Genomic DNA, 18,202 nt, shown 5'->3' on the forward strand with positions numbered 1-18,202 from the left:
AAGTGTCGGAGCTTCTCATTTTGTCACATTATAGACCAACATTTTAATGTCATTTTATGACAATGTCATGTTGGTGCCAAACGAAGTAGAGCTTCAATGTGAAATGGAAGGAAAATTATACAAGGTGCGCTCTATAGTCCGGAAAATACGGTATAAAGTCTTAAAAAGTCAAACAATAAAAATAGTAAAATCAGTAAACAGTGGGTTTAACAGCCTGGTGGGGGTGCAAGTAAAGCCTGGTGGCCCGGCAGGCTTATAATATACTGCGGGAAACCTTGAGCAACTGTTCACTTTGTAGCTATATTTTCTGACTTTTCAGACAAAAAAAAAAGGAAATCAGGCAGAATTGGATTAGTAAAGTCAGGCTTTTTAAAGATTGTGATTGACCAGAAAACTGCAATCGGTGATATTCTGTAACTGCAGAAAAAGGTGGTTCTTCAACGTATTCACTCATTTGGGTTGAATACAAATGCACACCACATTTATTTTTATTAAACATTTATTAAACCATGTCTCAATTACCTTCTACTCTACAAATATGCACTTTTTTATGCTGGTCTGTTATAAAATCCTCCGCACGCGTTCTCGTAGGGGAGCAAAGCCGACGACGATGACTTCCAGGACTTCCAGGGTGCGCCGAAGGCCGGAGCCGGAGACCAGGCCTTCGCTGACTTCCAGGGCGAATCCGGAGGAAGTTTTCCCACCGCTGCTGCTGCTCCTGCTGCCACACACCAACATCCAAACAGGTGAGGATGAGACTCCACCAAGGAAAATATTTTCCATGAGTTGAAATGTTCCAATTTTAAGTGTTTTAAAAAAGTCACATGAATAAAGCGGAGTTTACCTCTATAATGCCGATATACTTCATAGTTGGCGTTCCTTCTGCATGCAGACTACCTTCTCTGAAGAAGAGCTGTGATTATATGCAGAGACAAGTGTCAAATATTCAGCTGCTGTTGGTTATTTATAGCCCAGTTATTTAGCATAATAATTGCGCAGCTCATTGTCTGTCTTACACCGCCTTAATGTCTTGCAATAACCTCCTCTGAATAGCAATGAGCTCGGGTCATGTCTTAATGAATTGATTTCAGTGGACAGTAGAGCCTCATTTCTCTATATTACTTTCTAGGCTCCTTTCCCACAGACTGCTCTTTCAGTGAGACGGATCTGCAAGGCAATTATCTACACAGAGATAAAGAGAGTAGCAGGAAAGAAAAAACATCTAAGTCAAAGGACTTAGATGTTTTTTCTAAGTCTTTATAGTTCTAGCTTTTAGGTTTTGAAAGAAATCCTCGCAGTTAGTGGTAGCTGTTCAGATAAATCATATGCGAGAGTCGAACCGGTAGCCATAACTACACTTACGTCCTGAATATGGGAGATAATTTACCAATAGTCTAGTTAGTTATTTTAAATGTCGTTTTTTGGGGTGTTTGGTTGAGATTTAACTATTAATTAGTAATTATTAAATTTCGTTTTATATAAAGTATTTTTGAATTGAATTTAATTAAAATTTTCAAATTTGAAGCTGGTAAGGCTTGGATTAGAACGTGACAATGGAACAAATCTTGGCTGATATTGTTTTATTGATTCATGATATATCGGCACTAACATCAGTATCAGCTTATATCAGTCATTTTTTACCATATCAGTAAAAATGCTTTGGATGGGTTGTAAATATTTTTCACTTCCGATCTGATACCAATATCGCAGCGTTGGGTTCGCTGATATCGATACTGACTCAATAGAATATAAGCAGGAATAATGTATACTTTTATTATTTATTTTGTTGTGTGGAATGTTAGAGAAAGACTTGATCAAGTGATATTTCTCAGAGAACAATAATCAGTAATAATTGGTATGAAAACAACTGACCCATTTGTTAACCAGTGGGTCTGCGTGTGGGATACAATCACTGGTGGATAGAAATTATAAATGCTGCCGCAGATTCTTCTGTTGGGGATTTTTAGATGCAGGCTGATATAATCCGATACTTTGTTTTTGGTTGAAAAATATACTGTATATATAGTATTTATAATGTTGGTTAATGCCAGTTATCCGCAATAGCAGCAATGTTAATATCGAATATCGGCACAAATTTTCCCATCAGTTCATTGCTGGTTAGTTTGTGGCTTTACGCAGCTTTTCGATAATTGTTCAGAATGGTCAAATGCATTTTAAATTCATAGCTTGGTAGGGCTGAGCAACATATCAAATTATTTTTGTCATTTCTACATCAATGTGCGAAATATTGAAATTCCGCATGCAAGATTTAGTAAGATTTCATTCAATGCCATAAATGCAAATTCTGTATGCCAAAATATATTTATTTGACATTTAAATGGCAATATCTGCTAGACCAGGATACACAATATTAGAAAATCTTTCCAATTTTCTTATTTTCTCTCTTCATAACATGTGGAATATACTAACCACCAATTATTACACCCCAAACATCCTTTTGTGATATCGATATTGCACAGACTGATATTACGTTGACGACATATTCACAAGATATCCTGTCTTTTATACCACTTATTGCGATGTAAGATGTATTTCTTTTGCAGCCTTTTTTTCTAAAAAAAAGAAAGAAAGAAAATCTCTTAAACCTAACCAAAAAAAAGATGCAAAGTTTTGTTGTTGGTGTTCACACTTCATGGTATCTGAACGAAGCTCGTGCGTCCCTGCAGCACGGCCGCCATGCTGACTCCGGTGTCTGGCTCGTCCTCTTCCTCTGGCACGTCCTCCGATAAGTACGCCGTGTTCAAGCAGCTGTCTGCGGATCAGCCCGCAGAGCCCGCTCCCCCCGTCTCAGGTAGCGCAACATGTTGGCTCTGATGTTTACAGCACTGTCTGTCCTCGCTGACATATTACTGACAAGTACAGCCACGTAGAAAAACAAAGACCGTTCATGCTTAGAAAATATTATCCTGAAGTTAAACACGGCAGTCATTTTGTTTGTTAAAGTATTTTTATATTTTAAATAGGAGTGAGCATGAATCTAGGCCTGTTGCAATAACCAATTAATCAATTAATAGCATGATAAATTAAAATGAGCTAGATAATTTCTATTCTGATTATTTTTTTAAGGGCATTTATGCTTGTGTTTTTTTATCTCCATTTTATTTATTGTTTTTATTTTTTATGTTTTATTTGCATATTTATAGTATCTTCCAGTTTCAGTGTTTTTTTACGCTGTGAACGTATATTAGACTGTAAGAGGTCAAAATTGCATTATTTTCCCATTATCAATGTATTACTTGAAAATGGTCTCAAAATAGCAATATTATCATTTATCGCAATAATTTCTGAAACAATTTATTGTCCAGCAAAATTTGTCACTGTGGCAGGCCTACATATATTGCATTGTTTATCATTTATTGTGAAAAAATTTTACATTAAAAGAAATTTGATTTATTGTGATAAATTTTAGTTACTGATGGTAAATTTGAAAAAAACACCAAAACTGACATTGTGATTGCAAACATTATTTTTGCTTTTTTTTCTCCACTGTTTGTTCCACAAGAGCATCAGTGAGTATCAGTAAAATCAAAAATAGGATTAAATGCCATCACTGTGCTGATATGAGTCACTCTTTTCTAAAGAAGAAGCCTTTTTCAAATGGAAATGTTTTTCAAGAGCAATATTTGTGTTTGTAGTGCTTTGAAGAATGTTGTGTCATGCAGTCACAGTCATATGTTCATGCAGGTTGCCAACCCCTAATGTTAAATGGTTTGCATTATTAGACAGCCGTGTCCATCACTTGTCCTTAGCGATGCGATGGAAACTGCTTACCTTACTGACCTATTTCCAACTCCAGCACATTCCAAAGCAATTAAAGCCGACAGCAGAGCAACTTTGTTGAGTTCCATTCACCCTTACTGTTATCTTTTGAAATTCTTCAGCTCTTACAGTCTTAATAAATCATAGATATGATTCGTTTGTCATAAAATATACTCTATTTCCTCTTTCTTGTTTTTAAACACCTCAGTGACACAGAAAATGGCTAACGTTGGGTATTTTTGCTTCAGTAACAACATCCACACTGAAGAGTATGGTCAGTGCTCCCTGGTAGAGCTCAAAAGGAATCGCTCATCTGGTTTTGACTCATTTTTCTGTTTCATTGTTTAGATGCTGGGGACAAATACAGTGTATTCAGACAGCTAGAGCAACCTGCTGACAAGAAAACAGTCGGTAAGAAACTCAACTTCTCTTTGTTTCAAGTCTAATTTCTGTTTTTCCTGCTGTTTAAAGAGGACTTGTTTCACATCTTCCATGAGAAAGAAAAACATACCCATACATGAAAATGGGTGAGGGGTTTGGGGTCAGAGCCAGATTATTTCTAGTAAAACATGTAGTTGCAAATTGGGAAAAGCCGTCACGCGCCATGACAGCATTGTTCCGTGTTTACGCTGTCCCATGTTGATCCCAGTGTGTTTCCCACCCGTGCTTCATTAGAACAGCTTCTGATGGGGGCTCCTCTTCCGACTCCAGTAAGTCATGCTTTGCTGTGACCTTTCTTTGGCATTGTCGGGCTCCATCTTCTCTAATGAGCCCATTAGTTTTCCCTCTTCCACCATGCAGCTGCCATGTGGACAGATTCTCTCTTTCAGTCCCTGCATATATTACTACTACAGTGTGTCAAGATATTTTGAACTTAATGAAATCTGAGTTTTGGTTTGTGCCATAATCAACATCTTGTATGATTTTTTTTTTTTGCAACACAAATGAGACATTTTTATAGTGTTTAGTATTTTTTTTATCAGTGCAGAAAATGCTCATCTTGACTATTATTTCTTGTTCATTTGGTAAAAGTAATAAAGATAGTAAGTTTTGCAATTTGAATTTCCCAGTGGCATGATCATGTGGGCGTAGGATGTTTGTCTAAAGTTTACATACACTCATCACTGGGCATCAGAGTCGTATTAATTTGGGGTTTTTAAATGGGGCTGGACGATATGACTGAAAAAGTATCACGATATAATCGTTTCATATCAGTCGATATCAATGATTGTTGATTAGGTTTTTGGTTAAAATATCTTAAATACAGTCAAACTGGTGACTGCGCTTGTTTTATCCAGTTTTCCCTCCACATCTTTGTGTTTTACTTTTAAACGGTTATGAGACACGGTGGGCAAACCTGAAAGTGCTGCTGCGCAATTTACTCAACAGGTTGTTGCTAGGTAACTAAAGAGTTAACCTGCAGACAGCTTTAAGGTTTTGTCACCATGTCTCATAACTGCTTAAAAAAAATAAATTGGCGGCACAGAGTCAAAGGGGAAAATGAGTACAACAGCTCTAGAGGAAATTGAGGATAAAAGAGGAATGGTTACGCAACCATTTTGGCTATATTTTAGATATCTAAAACAAAAGTGATCAATAGTTTTTGTTATAAAATGTTTACGTTGTGATAGGTTTTCCATTCCGTTCAGCCCTCGGCAAAGGTTAAACAATTAGGTGTTGTGATATGACAGGCTTTAAGATGGATAGAACAAATTCTGCTGTAAACGACCAGACTGTGTTTACGGGTCAGGCCTGTACTAACCTACCAATATACGTAAATTCATTTTACATTCTCTACTAAGAAGAGTGGTCCAAAAATATGAAGCCAAAGTGCATTAAACCTTTTTATGTTAAAAAAAAAAAAAGTATGTAACCCTTATCAATGTTCAAAAATCAGTGGAACTGAATTTGAGTCTATTACTTTTATCTTGTAGAGATCAGAGTAAATACATTTCTTTGGATTGTCTAACCGACTCTTGTTTATTAAACTTGTTTGTTGTAAATAGCATTCCAGCCTGGACAAAAAATATTACAGATGTGTCATTAAAAGCCCCAAAATTAATGACATTCATTAATTTTGAGTGGATGTAAACTTGTGACTGGTTGAGCGTTGTTTGATGTGTGCTGTTTCTTTGGACATGTTGCCCACAGTTCATCTCGAGAACTGGAAGTTTACCATTCTCAGCGGACTGTAGGCGTCCTGCAGCAAATTCACTCTTCCTCTTACAGGATTTTAAATTGAATTGTTGGCTGTTACAGTGAGGATTATGGTTTTTTTTTTCTTTTTTGTTGCTGATCTTTCCCTCTGTTCTCTTTTTCAAGGGGAAGGATTCGCAGATTTCAAGTCTGTCAATGCCGACGACAGCTTCACAGACTTTAAAACCGCCGACAGCGTCTCTCCACTAGACCCTTCTGATCAGGCCAAGATCTTTCAGCCCGCTTTCCCCTCTGCTTTTCCCAACTCTCAGACTTTACAGCAGCAGCCAGCAGTGTCTCTCTCCCAGCCCAAAAATCCTCTCAACATGGCCGACCTGGACCTCTTCTCCTCCGTTCCCGCATCCACCGAAAAATCCCCCAGCACTTTCCCACCTGTATCGTTAGGCCTCCTCCCCGGCGGAGCCAAACCTCCCTCGGATGATTTTGGCGACTTTGCCCTCTTCGGCTCCTCCTCAGAATCCGCCCCGGCGGCGGCGGCGGTGGCAGCAGGAGGGGCAACGGCGGCCACTCAGGATGACTTTGCCGACTTCATGGCGTTCGGAAGTTCCGGCGGCGAGCCAAGAGGCGAGGGAGGTGCGGCGAAGAAGCCTCAGCAGGGCTCGGACAAATACGACGTGTTGAAGCAGCTGTCTCTGGAGGGGGCCGTCTCCTACGATGACGCCAAAGAGAGCGGCGTAGGCAGTGGCGGCTCCTTTTCCTCCCTCAGGAGCGACGCGGACGACTTCGCCGACTTTCAGTCGTCGAAGTTCTGCACGGCGCTCGGTGCCTCTGAGAAGACTCTGGTGGACAAGGTGGCCGCCTTCAAGCATGGCAAGGAGGACTCGGCGTCCATCAAGTCGCTGGACCTGCCATCCATCGGCGGCAGCAGCGCGGGGAAGGACGACTCAGAGGACGCGCTGTCCGTGCAGCTGGACATGAAGCTGTCGGACATGGGCGGGGACCTGAAGCACGTGATGTCAGACAGCTCCCTGGATCTGCCGGGCCTCTCGGCCCACCAGCCCCCCGCCACAGGTGAGGAACTAGTGCGTTTGCTCTGGTGAGGCTCTGCCCAGTCGCACCGCCGTGTTGTTTCAGAGGCCAGCCGGTATCTCCGCTCTCACTCTAGCCACTTACAAAAAAACGCAATCACCAAACATATGGTCAAAGAGCAACTAAATGAGGTCTGTGTTGAAGAGAATACGTTCAGATGCTCCTGCATACAGTGGCCCTGAAGCACAAAACACATCGACAAGTCACTAAACACAAATACGTATTTGAAAACACAACATATTCAAAAACACGACGTCAACAAAGCACAACTACAAATTAAGTAAACAGAAGAGGTCAGTCCTAGGGGGAACCTGCAGACTGATTGGACACTTTAGAACCGGAAGTGACTCTGGCGTTGGCACGTTTATGCCAACGCCACATCATTCTAATAATTCTGGTATCATTCTAATATGAATGATACCCATGATTACGGCTGGACGATGTGGCAGAAAAATTTATCATGATATAAGTTTTTCATATCAGTTTATCGATAATTGCCGATATTGTTAATTATTTATTAGTTGTGATTTTTTTTTTTTTTCAAATCAAATGCTTTCAAACTTGTGGTGTGACCTTTACTGGTTTATCGACAGCTTTCAGTCAACGCTGTTGTTTATTTTTAAGCAGTTAGGAAACTACTTAAAAACTCAACTTCTGCACAAGTCAGTCAACTGGTTATTGCCAGGTAACCAAAGAGGGAGTCAGTTGATGCTGCCAGCCTACCAATTCTGGTTCTAATGTCAAAATGCCGTTTTCCAATCAGCGATGTCTCCCACTGGGACCTGCCTCTTTCATTTCATTTCGTTTTTTTTTTGTAGTTGTGCTTAGTTAGTGTTGTGCTTTTGAATTTGTTGTCATGTATTTAAATTTTCAGTCGTGTTTAGTGATCCGTTGAAGCAGTTTGCACTTACGGGCCACCGTACCTATAACATATCAGATTAGATGCATCATTTCCTCCATTTGACATTTCATCATACATCTTTCTTTATTTATTCTCTATTTATTTATTTATTTCATTTATTTATACCTCTCCTCTTTTCACGTCCGCGTTCTTCCTTCTCCTTTGCCCCGTATAAGCCGGTATAAAAGCCCCCGCCTCCTCCTCATACCTTATTTAATTTAAACTGACGAGTGCCTGGGTTCTGATGCGTTCGCAGCCGCAGCTCATAGTCGAGGTCCCCGGTCACAGCCTGCCCGACTCCGATAAGCTTCCTGTTGTGTCCCCACCGAGGCGGCAGCACACTCTCGGCGTGCCATTCGTGCGTTTCTGTCGTGTCGAGCGGCGGCGACAGGCGGTCCGGTTGAATACAGATGAGTACAGGAGACGGTGGGGGCAATCATCTGAATTATTCAGCTCACAGGTTTTTCTTTTCTTTTTTTTTTGCACAATAGACTGGAAAAAAAAATCCCAAAGGCGTTACCTGAAGGGTATCGTTTTCAGCTGCCGTGTGCCGATGGCGTCCGAGAAAATCTAGTTTGGATTAAGTGGAAACAGAAAATCTCCCCCCCTTTAATAGGAGATTTTGCATGCAGCAACTGGGAGAGAATCTATTTTATTAAAGCGACGTTATTGCTGGATGCAATATAAACTTCAGATTTGAGTGCTTGAATGTGAGTGCATGCGGTCCTCTATTTATGTCTGATCAAATATCGTATTACTCTGCAGTATTTTTTTTTGTTTTTTTATTTATTTTTTTGATGATCCACTGGCTTTGAGGCGTTTTTCAGTCCCCACCTCATGTCGACGAAGGCAAAGTCCAACTCCACCCCGGTGCTTGTTGTTGTGGCTCATGTATTAAATGGAAATTAACCCAGTTTCCTTAAAATTCAGGTTAGGCTACAGGTCAGCACTTCCAGTCCCCCCCCCCGCCACAGCTTATCATTTATTCATCCAGCGTCTCACTTCCACCTCACGGCTCGTGTTTCATTGCGCCTCACCCGATTCAGCTGGGTAATCTGAGATTTTAAGTAATTGTGGTTGGTTGAATGCTCCACAGTGCTCTGCTCAGTCTTTATCTGACAGTAGTCATCCAGTTAACAGCCACAAATTTATTATATATATATACCGTATATATATATATATATATATATATATATACATATATTCGTTTGAACAACCCCAAGCTTCACTGGATTTAAATGTAAATTGTTTGGTGGACAAACATAAAGCACCACATAATTGGGAGGTGGAAGGAAATTTTCTTTTTTTAATTTTTTACTTCTAAAAATCAGAAAAGTGTTTTACATTAGGGGTGCACTAATTGCAGTTTTCTGTCGATCTTTATATAGCCTGACCTGCCGATTCTAATTTTGGCCGAAACTGATTTTTTTTTTCATTTCACAAGTTGCTAAAAACATTTGGGGTGACTGTTGTTAACATTCATCACTGTAGAGAGAAAGACTTTTACAGATTTTTGTGGAGGTGCATAATCTTAACCAAGCATCTACCGATTACCAATCTCCCAAAATTGAGGAAATCAAGTTTAGTTTATCGGCACACCCCATGTTTTACCCGTTGTTGCAGTGCAGGTTCAAGTCTTTTAGCGTTGATTCAGCACCTCTTGGTTTTGCCGATTTTTCTTTGTAAAATAGTTGCAGTTCTGTCGTTTCGGCTGGGAAATGTTTGAATATGAATCTCGAAACTCTGCCGTAGGTTCTCTGTTGGATTCAGGTTTGGATTCTGGCTGAATTAACTCATAAAGATGCTTTGATCTAAATCACAGTTGGTCGACTGCAAACTCAAAAGCAAATACACTGCCTGGCCAAAAAAAAAGTCGCCACCTGGATTTAACTAAGCAAATAGGTACAAGCCTCCTATTGGATAAGTACTGCATAGGCGATTATCTTTCAGCTGGCAACAAGTTATTTAACCCCAGCTGATGCAATGAGTAACTCCTCATTTCTTAAACAACCATGGCAAAAGACACATCCTGTGGTCGTGGAAAAGATGTTAGTCTGTTTAATTAAGAAGGGTCAAATCATTGGCATGCATCAAGCAGAGAAAACATCTAAGGAGGTTGCAGAAACTACTAGAATTGGGTTAAGAACTGTCCAACGCATCATTAAAAACTGGAAGGATGGTGGGGAACCATCGTCTTCCAGGAAGAAATGTGGTCGGAAAAAAATCCTGAATGATCGTGATCGGCGATTACTTAAACGTTTGGTCAAATCACATCGAAGAAAAACAACAGCAGAACTCAGGAGTATGTTTAATTGTGAACGCAAAAGCATTTCCACACGCACAATGCGAAGGGAACTCAAGGGGTTGGGATTGAACAGCTGTGTAGCCGTAAGAAAACCTCTAATCAGTAAGGCTAACCAGAAAAAAAGGCTTCAGTTTGCTAGGGAGCATAAAGATTGGACTCTGGAGGAATGGAAGAGGGTCATGTGGTCTGATGAGTCCAGATTTACCCTGTTCCAGAGTGATGGGCGCATCAGGGTAAGAAGAGAGGCAGGTGAAGTGATGCACCCACCATGCCTAGTGCCTACTGTACAAGCCTGTGGGGGCAGTGCTATGATCTGGGGTTGCTGCAGTTGGTCAGGTCTAGGTTCAGCAACATTGTGTGCCCAAAGAATGAGGTCAGCTGACTACCTGAATATACTGAATGACCAGGTTATTCCATCAATGGATTTTGTCTTCCCAAATGGAACGGGCATATTCCAAGATGACAATGCCAGGATTCATGGGGCTCACATTGTGAAAGAGTGGTTCAGGGAGCATGAGACATCTTTTTCACACATGGATTGGCCACCACAGAGTCCAGACCTTAACCTCTTTGGGATGTGCTGGAGAAGGCTTTGCACAGTGGTCAGACTCTCCCATCATCAATACAAGATCTTGGTGAAAGATTAATGCAACACTGGATGGAAATAAATCTTGTGACACTGCAGAAGCTTATTGAAACAATGCCACAGCGAATGCGGGCTGTAATCAAAGCTAAAGGCGGTCCAACAAAATATTAGAGTGTGACCATTTTTTGGTGGCGACTTTTTTTTTGGCCAGGCAGTGTATCTACGCCCGTCACGATTGACCAAAAAATAATAATAATAATACAATAAATTTAAATAAACTCAATCATTTCCATTCTAATGATTCATATATTTTGAATGGCAATTTTGAGTACAGACTTCATAATCCGTTTTATGTACAGTTTCAGTTGCATGTGGTTTATATTTTTATTTTATTTATTGTTTTTGGTTGTTTTTATTTTGGATGTTTAAGATATCTTCCAGTTCCAGTGTTGACTTTACGAAGTTAAAGTTTATTGGTCTTTCAGAGGGAAAACTTGCATTTAGATGCCATTATCGATATGTTGACTGACAATATTTTCAAAAATATTGTTTATCGCAATAATTCCTGGCACAATTTATCATCCAGCTAAATTTACCTGTGTCCTGCTGCAGCAATGTCTGATCTAAAGGAAACTATCCCCACAGCACAACCCCTCCACCACCATGCTTCATGTGCCGTTCAGGTTTAGTTTTTCCTCACGCTTTGTGTTTTGCACATAGATTTGACCCTCATCTGACCAGAGCAGCTTCTTCTTCCATCAGAACTGAACATTTCCTTCCACTAAACAATTATGTGCCGATCCGTCACGTAAAATCCCGATAAACACCGTGACGTTTGTGGTTGTACTGCGACAAAATGTGGAATAGTTCAAGGGTTGCAAATACATTTGCACAGCAAATCATTTCATCCAGGATGTTTCACTGGAGAAAATAACAAACAGAAATGTAAACATGCTCTAACATATTCCTTAAAGGTCTTCTCAGCTAACTTAAACAAGCTCAAATATTGCAAAAAAAAAAGAGAAAAAAACTGGTCCATGGAAACATCGATACATTCCTAAGAAATGAAATTCTGTAAAATCTTCTTTCTCTACTGTTCTTGGAGAGCAACTAACCTGTTGTTAATGTAGCAGGCCGAGCTGTTGAGCCCTTCTCTATACGCTTTGCACTGTGTTTTAGCAACTGTTTGTATTCTTAAAGAGACAGTATTTCTTTTGTGAGTTACCAAATGGACTCAGATCCTCGTTTTATTCTCTTTTTTTTCTTTTTTCGTCCCTTTTTGTTTTACTTCAATGAACGCCGCATGGATTTCTCAGCCGTGGCTCTGCGGTTCTGGCTCTCTGAGAACGTAGTGAAGTTAGCATTACCCTTCCTGCCTTGCTTTTTTGCTGCAGTGTGCCTGCTTTTTTTCAATTTGTGAAATTGACAAGAACATAAAAGATGGTGAGCATTTTATGCATAATAAAACAACAACGAAAAAACGTATTGCAAGCTGTTTTTATCCAAGAAGAAATGTATACATAAAGATTTTAGTAGTGTATTTTTATTACAGGAATATTAACTGTCTTATTTCGAGGCTAGAGAGAGACTCCTTGGTCTTGCTGTGATGCAAACTGTTAATGTTCAATGTGTCCTGCAGTATTTAGTGATGAATTTTAGTGTTTTCAAACCCAAGAGGGTTATTTCTGACAAACAATCACTGTAGCAAGAGAAAAAAGGATACTGTCTCTTTAAATCTGTCTGATTAGATGTATTTAAGGCCCGTTCTGGGAGGTCAGGTGTAAGATGGCCCGCTTTGTTTTCTGTAACCCTTTGAGTGCTTTAACTTCCTCTCATTTCCATCAAATTAAGGCAGATGTGAAATTATTCTCCTTTCTGTTTTTACTATCTCGGCTCACATTTGACCAAATGTAAAGATCTTGCTGCTTTTCTCTTTGCTCTCTAAATTCGACTTGTTCTGCCCGTGTTTCTATTTTTCCCCCTTCAGGGCCTCAAAGGGTTACTTCCTCCTTGCCTTGTTCTTTGGGTTATCTTCTCAACCAGGCTTTCCAAATGTTCTGTACTCAAATCCTTTTTCCAAAACCGCCTGTTGCTTAACTAACAGTCAAGAGTTTGTCAACTCCCTAAAAACTGCTGATTCTAGTCTGTGAATGTGCCTTCTCTTTCTGGTTTCTGCTTCTTTACCTCCGGATTTTTGTTTGTCCGTTTTCACCTTCTTGTTTGTTCTTTTTCTGCCTCCACTGCTGACTGCATGCTTCTTGTAATCAAAAATGACTTCAGTTTTAATTTTTACAAGTGTTAGTTTCACGAAAACCTCTTGTAACAGTAGGCTTCTTTCACACAGTACTTTGTGACCTTTTCTCTCTTTCTCTCTACTGATGTTGTCGTAATAAACTTTGCTGTTGGTATTGCTCAAATGCGTACCGTCTTATTTTTTCCGTCTTCTTTCCTTCTTTGAGAAGAGTAACCCGGGTCAGTAACAAATAATTAGCCTCCTTGTCAATTTCACAAATTGCTTGGCACATTTCTGGCCCTGTTATGCAAAAATAGGAAGGGTTCAACAAGGTGGAAGTAGTTTTTTGTTCAAATGAGAGAAAAAAGCATGCTGTTCGGGCGTCAGATAATATTAATTTTAAAGGAACGCAGGACAAACAGACAATGTTTTGATTGATGCCCTTTAAATAGAAATCCTTCTGGTGGAAGAAAACACCAGTGATATTAGTTTATTGTAATTTCCCTGCATAGCTGATATACATATACAACAAAAGGAGATTGTGTTTAATAACAGGGAAAATACGTAAGTAATTAACACAATGTCTTTCTCAATAAATGTATTTCTCAGTGGGATTTTAACATGATGTCAACAATCTAAGGTAGCTACATGCAAAAATAATGCAACTGATATGTCCATAAATCATAACAGAGAAAAGAAGCAAGGGAAAGAAAGCCAAGAAACCAGCTGAAATCTGTCAGTATTTAGAAAGCAGTCTCAGTTTGTTAATTTACACAGTGTTACTGCTTTATACTTCACTGATGAAAGGTTTTTCAGAAGAAGTATATCATGATGGGCAAAAGATAAACACTTTTTGAAGACCATTGAAACCTTAGTAGCTGCGTTTCCATTAATCATAAAATTGCGCAAATCCTTATGAAAATAACTTTTTTGCTAAAAAGTTTGTGTGCATGACATGGTTTTTCAGCCGTATCTGAATTATTTCTGCATCTTACGAGTCACATGATCAAGAGCTGGATGCTACTACTGCCGAAAACGCAGAAGAAGACAACAGGACGTGGTAGGAGGATGATGGTTTGTTTTTGCTGTTTTTCGGACAATGTGAAGCTGGCTCCACCAGAGCTCTCACAGCCTCACAGTTCATAAAAAGTTGTGTCTCATTCAAACGTATTGAATCCATAGCTTTTCTGTAAAATCACCGACTGCAATTTCCCCCAAACATTGCACGCGTAGCCGCATGCAAGCATAAGGGGTTTGTCGCTCCGACGCCTGAATAAGACGCCAACCTGAAGGCTGATAGATGATGAATGCTAGTGTGATTTTAATTTCATTTCTTATTTAATGGGAACATCGCCATTGCGAAATTGTTTTTTTTGATTGTTTTTTTTACATTAGCGGAACATAGACAAAGATTTGCTTACATTTGTAATGGAAACACAGCTATTGTTAGAAATGCTAATTGCATTGGTTAGGGACATTTTTTAAACGTCTTGGTGTTCCAGTGAGAACCATTTGAGCGATAATATCCAACAGAGTTTTCACCATCCATGACCGTGAGCTCTTCACTTCCTTTGCTAGTAATCAAAAATAATTGCCACAATAGTTTACCAGAAACCAAAGACTACTAGCAAAGAGCTTCAGAAAGCCTTGGAATAAATGTTTATATACTGTGTATATATATATATATATATATATATATATATAGCACTCCACTGAAGTGGCTACAACTTACTGCATAGAACTCCTCTGCTGAAGAAAAATCATGCTAAAGCTCATTTAATCTTTACCACTAAAACCATATAAGAATTTCCTGGTAAGATGAGACCAAAATTGAACTATTCAGAAGCCACACCACTTTCGAGGTAGAAATGCTCCTACACGTCACCACAAAAAACACAATGTAAACAGAGAAATGTGGAGATAAGATTTCTAGAACAGAGGCCGTGTTGCATTATGACCAAGGGAAAATGAAATGAAAAAAAAAACATGGATGAATACGGTGGTAGCTACACACACTGTCATCCTGGTAAAGATGGATAAAAAGCCAAACAGAGGCTCGTTTCTGTTTGCCACTGGTTTGTGGGCTTCATGAGGGCCTGTGCATATTTTGCCACCACACACAGCAAGTGCTGCAGTAAGAGAGGTAGAACGGGAAACCTCGCAGTTAGAAATTGCAGAAAGGAGTCGAGTCTTAGGGTCAACAAGTCTCATTGACAACCATTGGATGCTATTTACTTGGTAATGGGTTGTTTGAGTGTGATGCCAGAAATGAGCCTTTTCTGTTACCATGAAAAAGAAACCCAGAGTTAATTAGGGTTTTACCTGGACCCCTATGCTTTTAAGTTTAAGGTTTGCCTTTTTTATTTTTGAGAATAAGTATGTGATAAAGCAAAATTTTATATTTTATTCATTCTTACCAGGAGTGGCAATAAATGTGGCTGTTACTGTTCAGTTCAGGCATTTAAATGATCAAAATAACATATTGTGTTAAGAATAATCCACTGTGTGGGAGGGAGCATGTCTTTCCCAAATAAAGTGTTATGTGCTGAAATCTAAATTATGCCATTGCCATATTGAGAGTGCCAAACGTTTTAGGATTTTATTGTTACACTCTCAGCCGAAAAGATGTTAAAGCGAAATGTGTCAACAATTTGATTCCGATTTTCACAGTTTGTCTTCTCATCCGGATTTTTGCATGTAAAGGGAAACTGTTAGATCTAATTTTTCCCTCATTTTTGCTCGGTTTTCAACACCCTAACAGTAGGTGAGGTTTGTTGACAAGCAATGTGGTTTTACCAGTTCCATGGGTAAAACTGAATCAAAATGGAAAAACTCTGCGTTTGGGACTAAAGATGGTAAGTAGCATACAGCTGCTGCTGATCAAATGCAATTGATCACCTCATCAATTGTGTGACAGCTTTGACAGTTTGCTACTATGGAGCATTGAGGTACGTGTCAACACTATGCCAAGAGGGTAAGACATTAATCCAACTCCACTTCATTTACCTAGAAGGTGTGGTTTTTATATTTGGGTAGGTGTGAATGTACAATCAAACTCTGATCCAGACCAAGAAAGCAAACTCTGCTCCGTCTAAACACCTAGGTCTCAGCTTGGTTGAAGTAAAATCTGGTTTGGTTCGAATGCGTATGTGGGCGCAAGCAGACTGGAGACCGCACCAAAAGCAGGAAGCGGACTATAGTGCAGGGAATTCTGGGTAAATGCAACCAAAACAAAATCACGAGTCTAGCGATAGCAGGAGAAATGGCTCGTCTTCTCCTGCTAAAGACAAATCCTACAGTCACTAAAACCTGATGCCACTCCATTTTAGTTAACATTCAGTGAAGAAGGAATTTGCATTCAATATCTTCTTCAATGTCTTTTCCTTCAGTGGCTCTTGATGCAGTGCCACCACAGGTGAGGTGGTGAACAAGTTTTTCACAGGGTTTGGATTGTTTGAGACTGTGCCATGTGAAAGCGAACCACACCAGCTGAAAATTTAACTAATGTTGCTATTTGGTTCCCTGATCGAACCGAGTCTACCAGAATATCAGCTGTGAAAACGTCCTTAGTGTTCCTGGAGTCTTCACTGCACCAGAGTGTTGACCCTCTACATGCACATTAGGTTTTAGGTTATTTTTCAGCCATAACACCAGGATGCCTTGCTGGTCATTAAGTTGACCGTGAACTCCTCTGTTTTTTATTGTAGACCCATTGTCCCCCATCTGTCCCCCATCTGAGTTAGTTTAATAGCAGTCAGTTAATTTCTTTATTGAAGCACCATTTCATGAAAGAATAGGCCAAAATTATTGGTGCTTAAGGTGTTTTTATGTACTTCTGAAGCATGTGGTGGGCATAATTTTTCATCGCATAGCTTTTAAAATTTACTTGGATCTTTATTTCTAAAAGATCGTTGACAGAGGAAAATCTGTTGTTTGGGCACTTGAGATTTTATTTGAAAAAAAAAATTAATTTCTATGAGGTAGTAGAATACATGTAAGCCAAAAAGAGAATTAGATCACTAATTTTATCATCTGCTCACCTCACCAGAAAATGTTTTGCCAACTGTTCAGCAGTGTGGCGTCTCACCTCTGATCTAAAAGACATAAAAGGGACAGTGAAAGGAATGACAGCTGGCTCGTAATGGAGACAGTTATACATCCATTTTAACATCATGCTACAGTAAAATACCCTAATTAAATCAATTGCAAAAATTCTTATTTTAGGAGTAAATTTTTCCCATTATTTTGAAATTGAGGTGGACTAACATGTTTTATTTCGAAATGTTTATATATGCATTTTTCAATCTTGAGAGCATCATGGAAACAGCCTTATGAAAGACGTTACAACTACAGTAGGTAACTTTTATGAACTATGTTTTTTTATATATTTAAAACTCTTGCCATGTTGTCGCTGTTATTACAGGAAAAGACGAGACAGATAATCTGAAAAAATGTATCTAAATTTTTTCACCTTGCTTAATGTTCTAATGGCGGAGAAACAACTCACTGTTTATCCTATGTCATTGGTTGCTATGCTAACTAGCCTGAGCATTCATGGCAGGCTCTGCTGTGGGGAACTAGTTGTAGCGTGGCAGCGAACAAGGGGGAGGATGTGCATACACGAGTGTGATTGACATTGCTAAGACTTTCCAAAAGCAGAAAGCACAATACGATGCAGCAATACAGCCAACACTAGCAGGAAAAATGACTTGTAGTATTTTATGAATGACTAAAGAGAAATCCGACATCCACTAAGATCAGACGCCTCTCCATTTTCATTCACATTTCGTGAAGGACGTTGTGCTTAGTGTCTTCTTCTTCTTCAGAGGTTTTCGTGTCATTTTCCTTAATGGTTCTTGGTGCAGCACCACCACAGGCAAGAGAGGGGGATTAGGTTTTTAGAAGGGCTTGGTTTGTTGGACACAATGTACCGTGAAAGCGAACCGCACCAGCTGAAGATATAACGCATGTTGCAACTTCAGCTGTGAAAACAACCTAAAAGTCACTGAAATAATTTGAGCATCATTCAAAGACAATAATTAATGAAATTCATATCCATGATCAGTGTATGTATACTTCCTAAATTCTTACTGTATGAATAATGCAACAGCTTGTTTTTCATCCTTGTGTCTTTGTGCTATTCCCACGAAC

At 39.4% G+C, this 18,202-nt stretch overlaps 1 protein-coding gene across 6 annotated transcripts in view; it reads left to right on the forward strand.

Moving 5' to 3' along the window:
- Positions 1-18,202, forward strand: part of synrg (synergin, gamma) — a 50,159-nt gene that overhangs the window by 15,256 nt on the left and 16,701 nt on the right. For all 6 annotated transcript variants that reach the window (XM_032590659.1, XM_032590660.1, XM_032590661.1 and 3 more), the window contains 4 exons: positions 592-746; positions 2,688-2,812; positions 4,129-4,191; positions 6,103-7,008. In XM_032590659.1, the coding sequence (XP_032446550.1) occupies positions 592-746; positions 2,688-2,812; positions 4,129-4,191; positions 6,103-7,008 (1,249 nt within the window). The remainder of the gene's footprint in view (positions 1-591; positions 747-2,687; positions 2,813-4,128; positions 4,192-6,102; positions 7,009-18,202) is intronic.

The sequence above is a fragment of the Xiphophorus hellerii genome, chromosome 18, assembly GCF_003331165.1.
Source record: "Xiphophorus hellerii strain 12219 chromosome 18, Xiphophorus_hellerii-4.1, whole genome shotgun sequence".
NCBI lineage: Eukaryota > Metazoa > Chordata > Actinopteri > Cyprinodontiformes > Poeciliidae > Xiphophorus > Xiphophorus hellerii.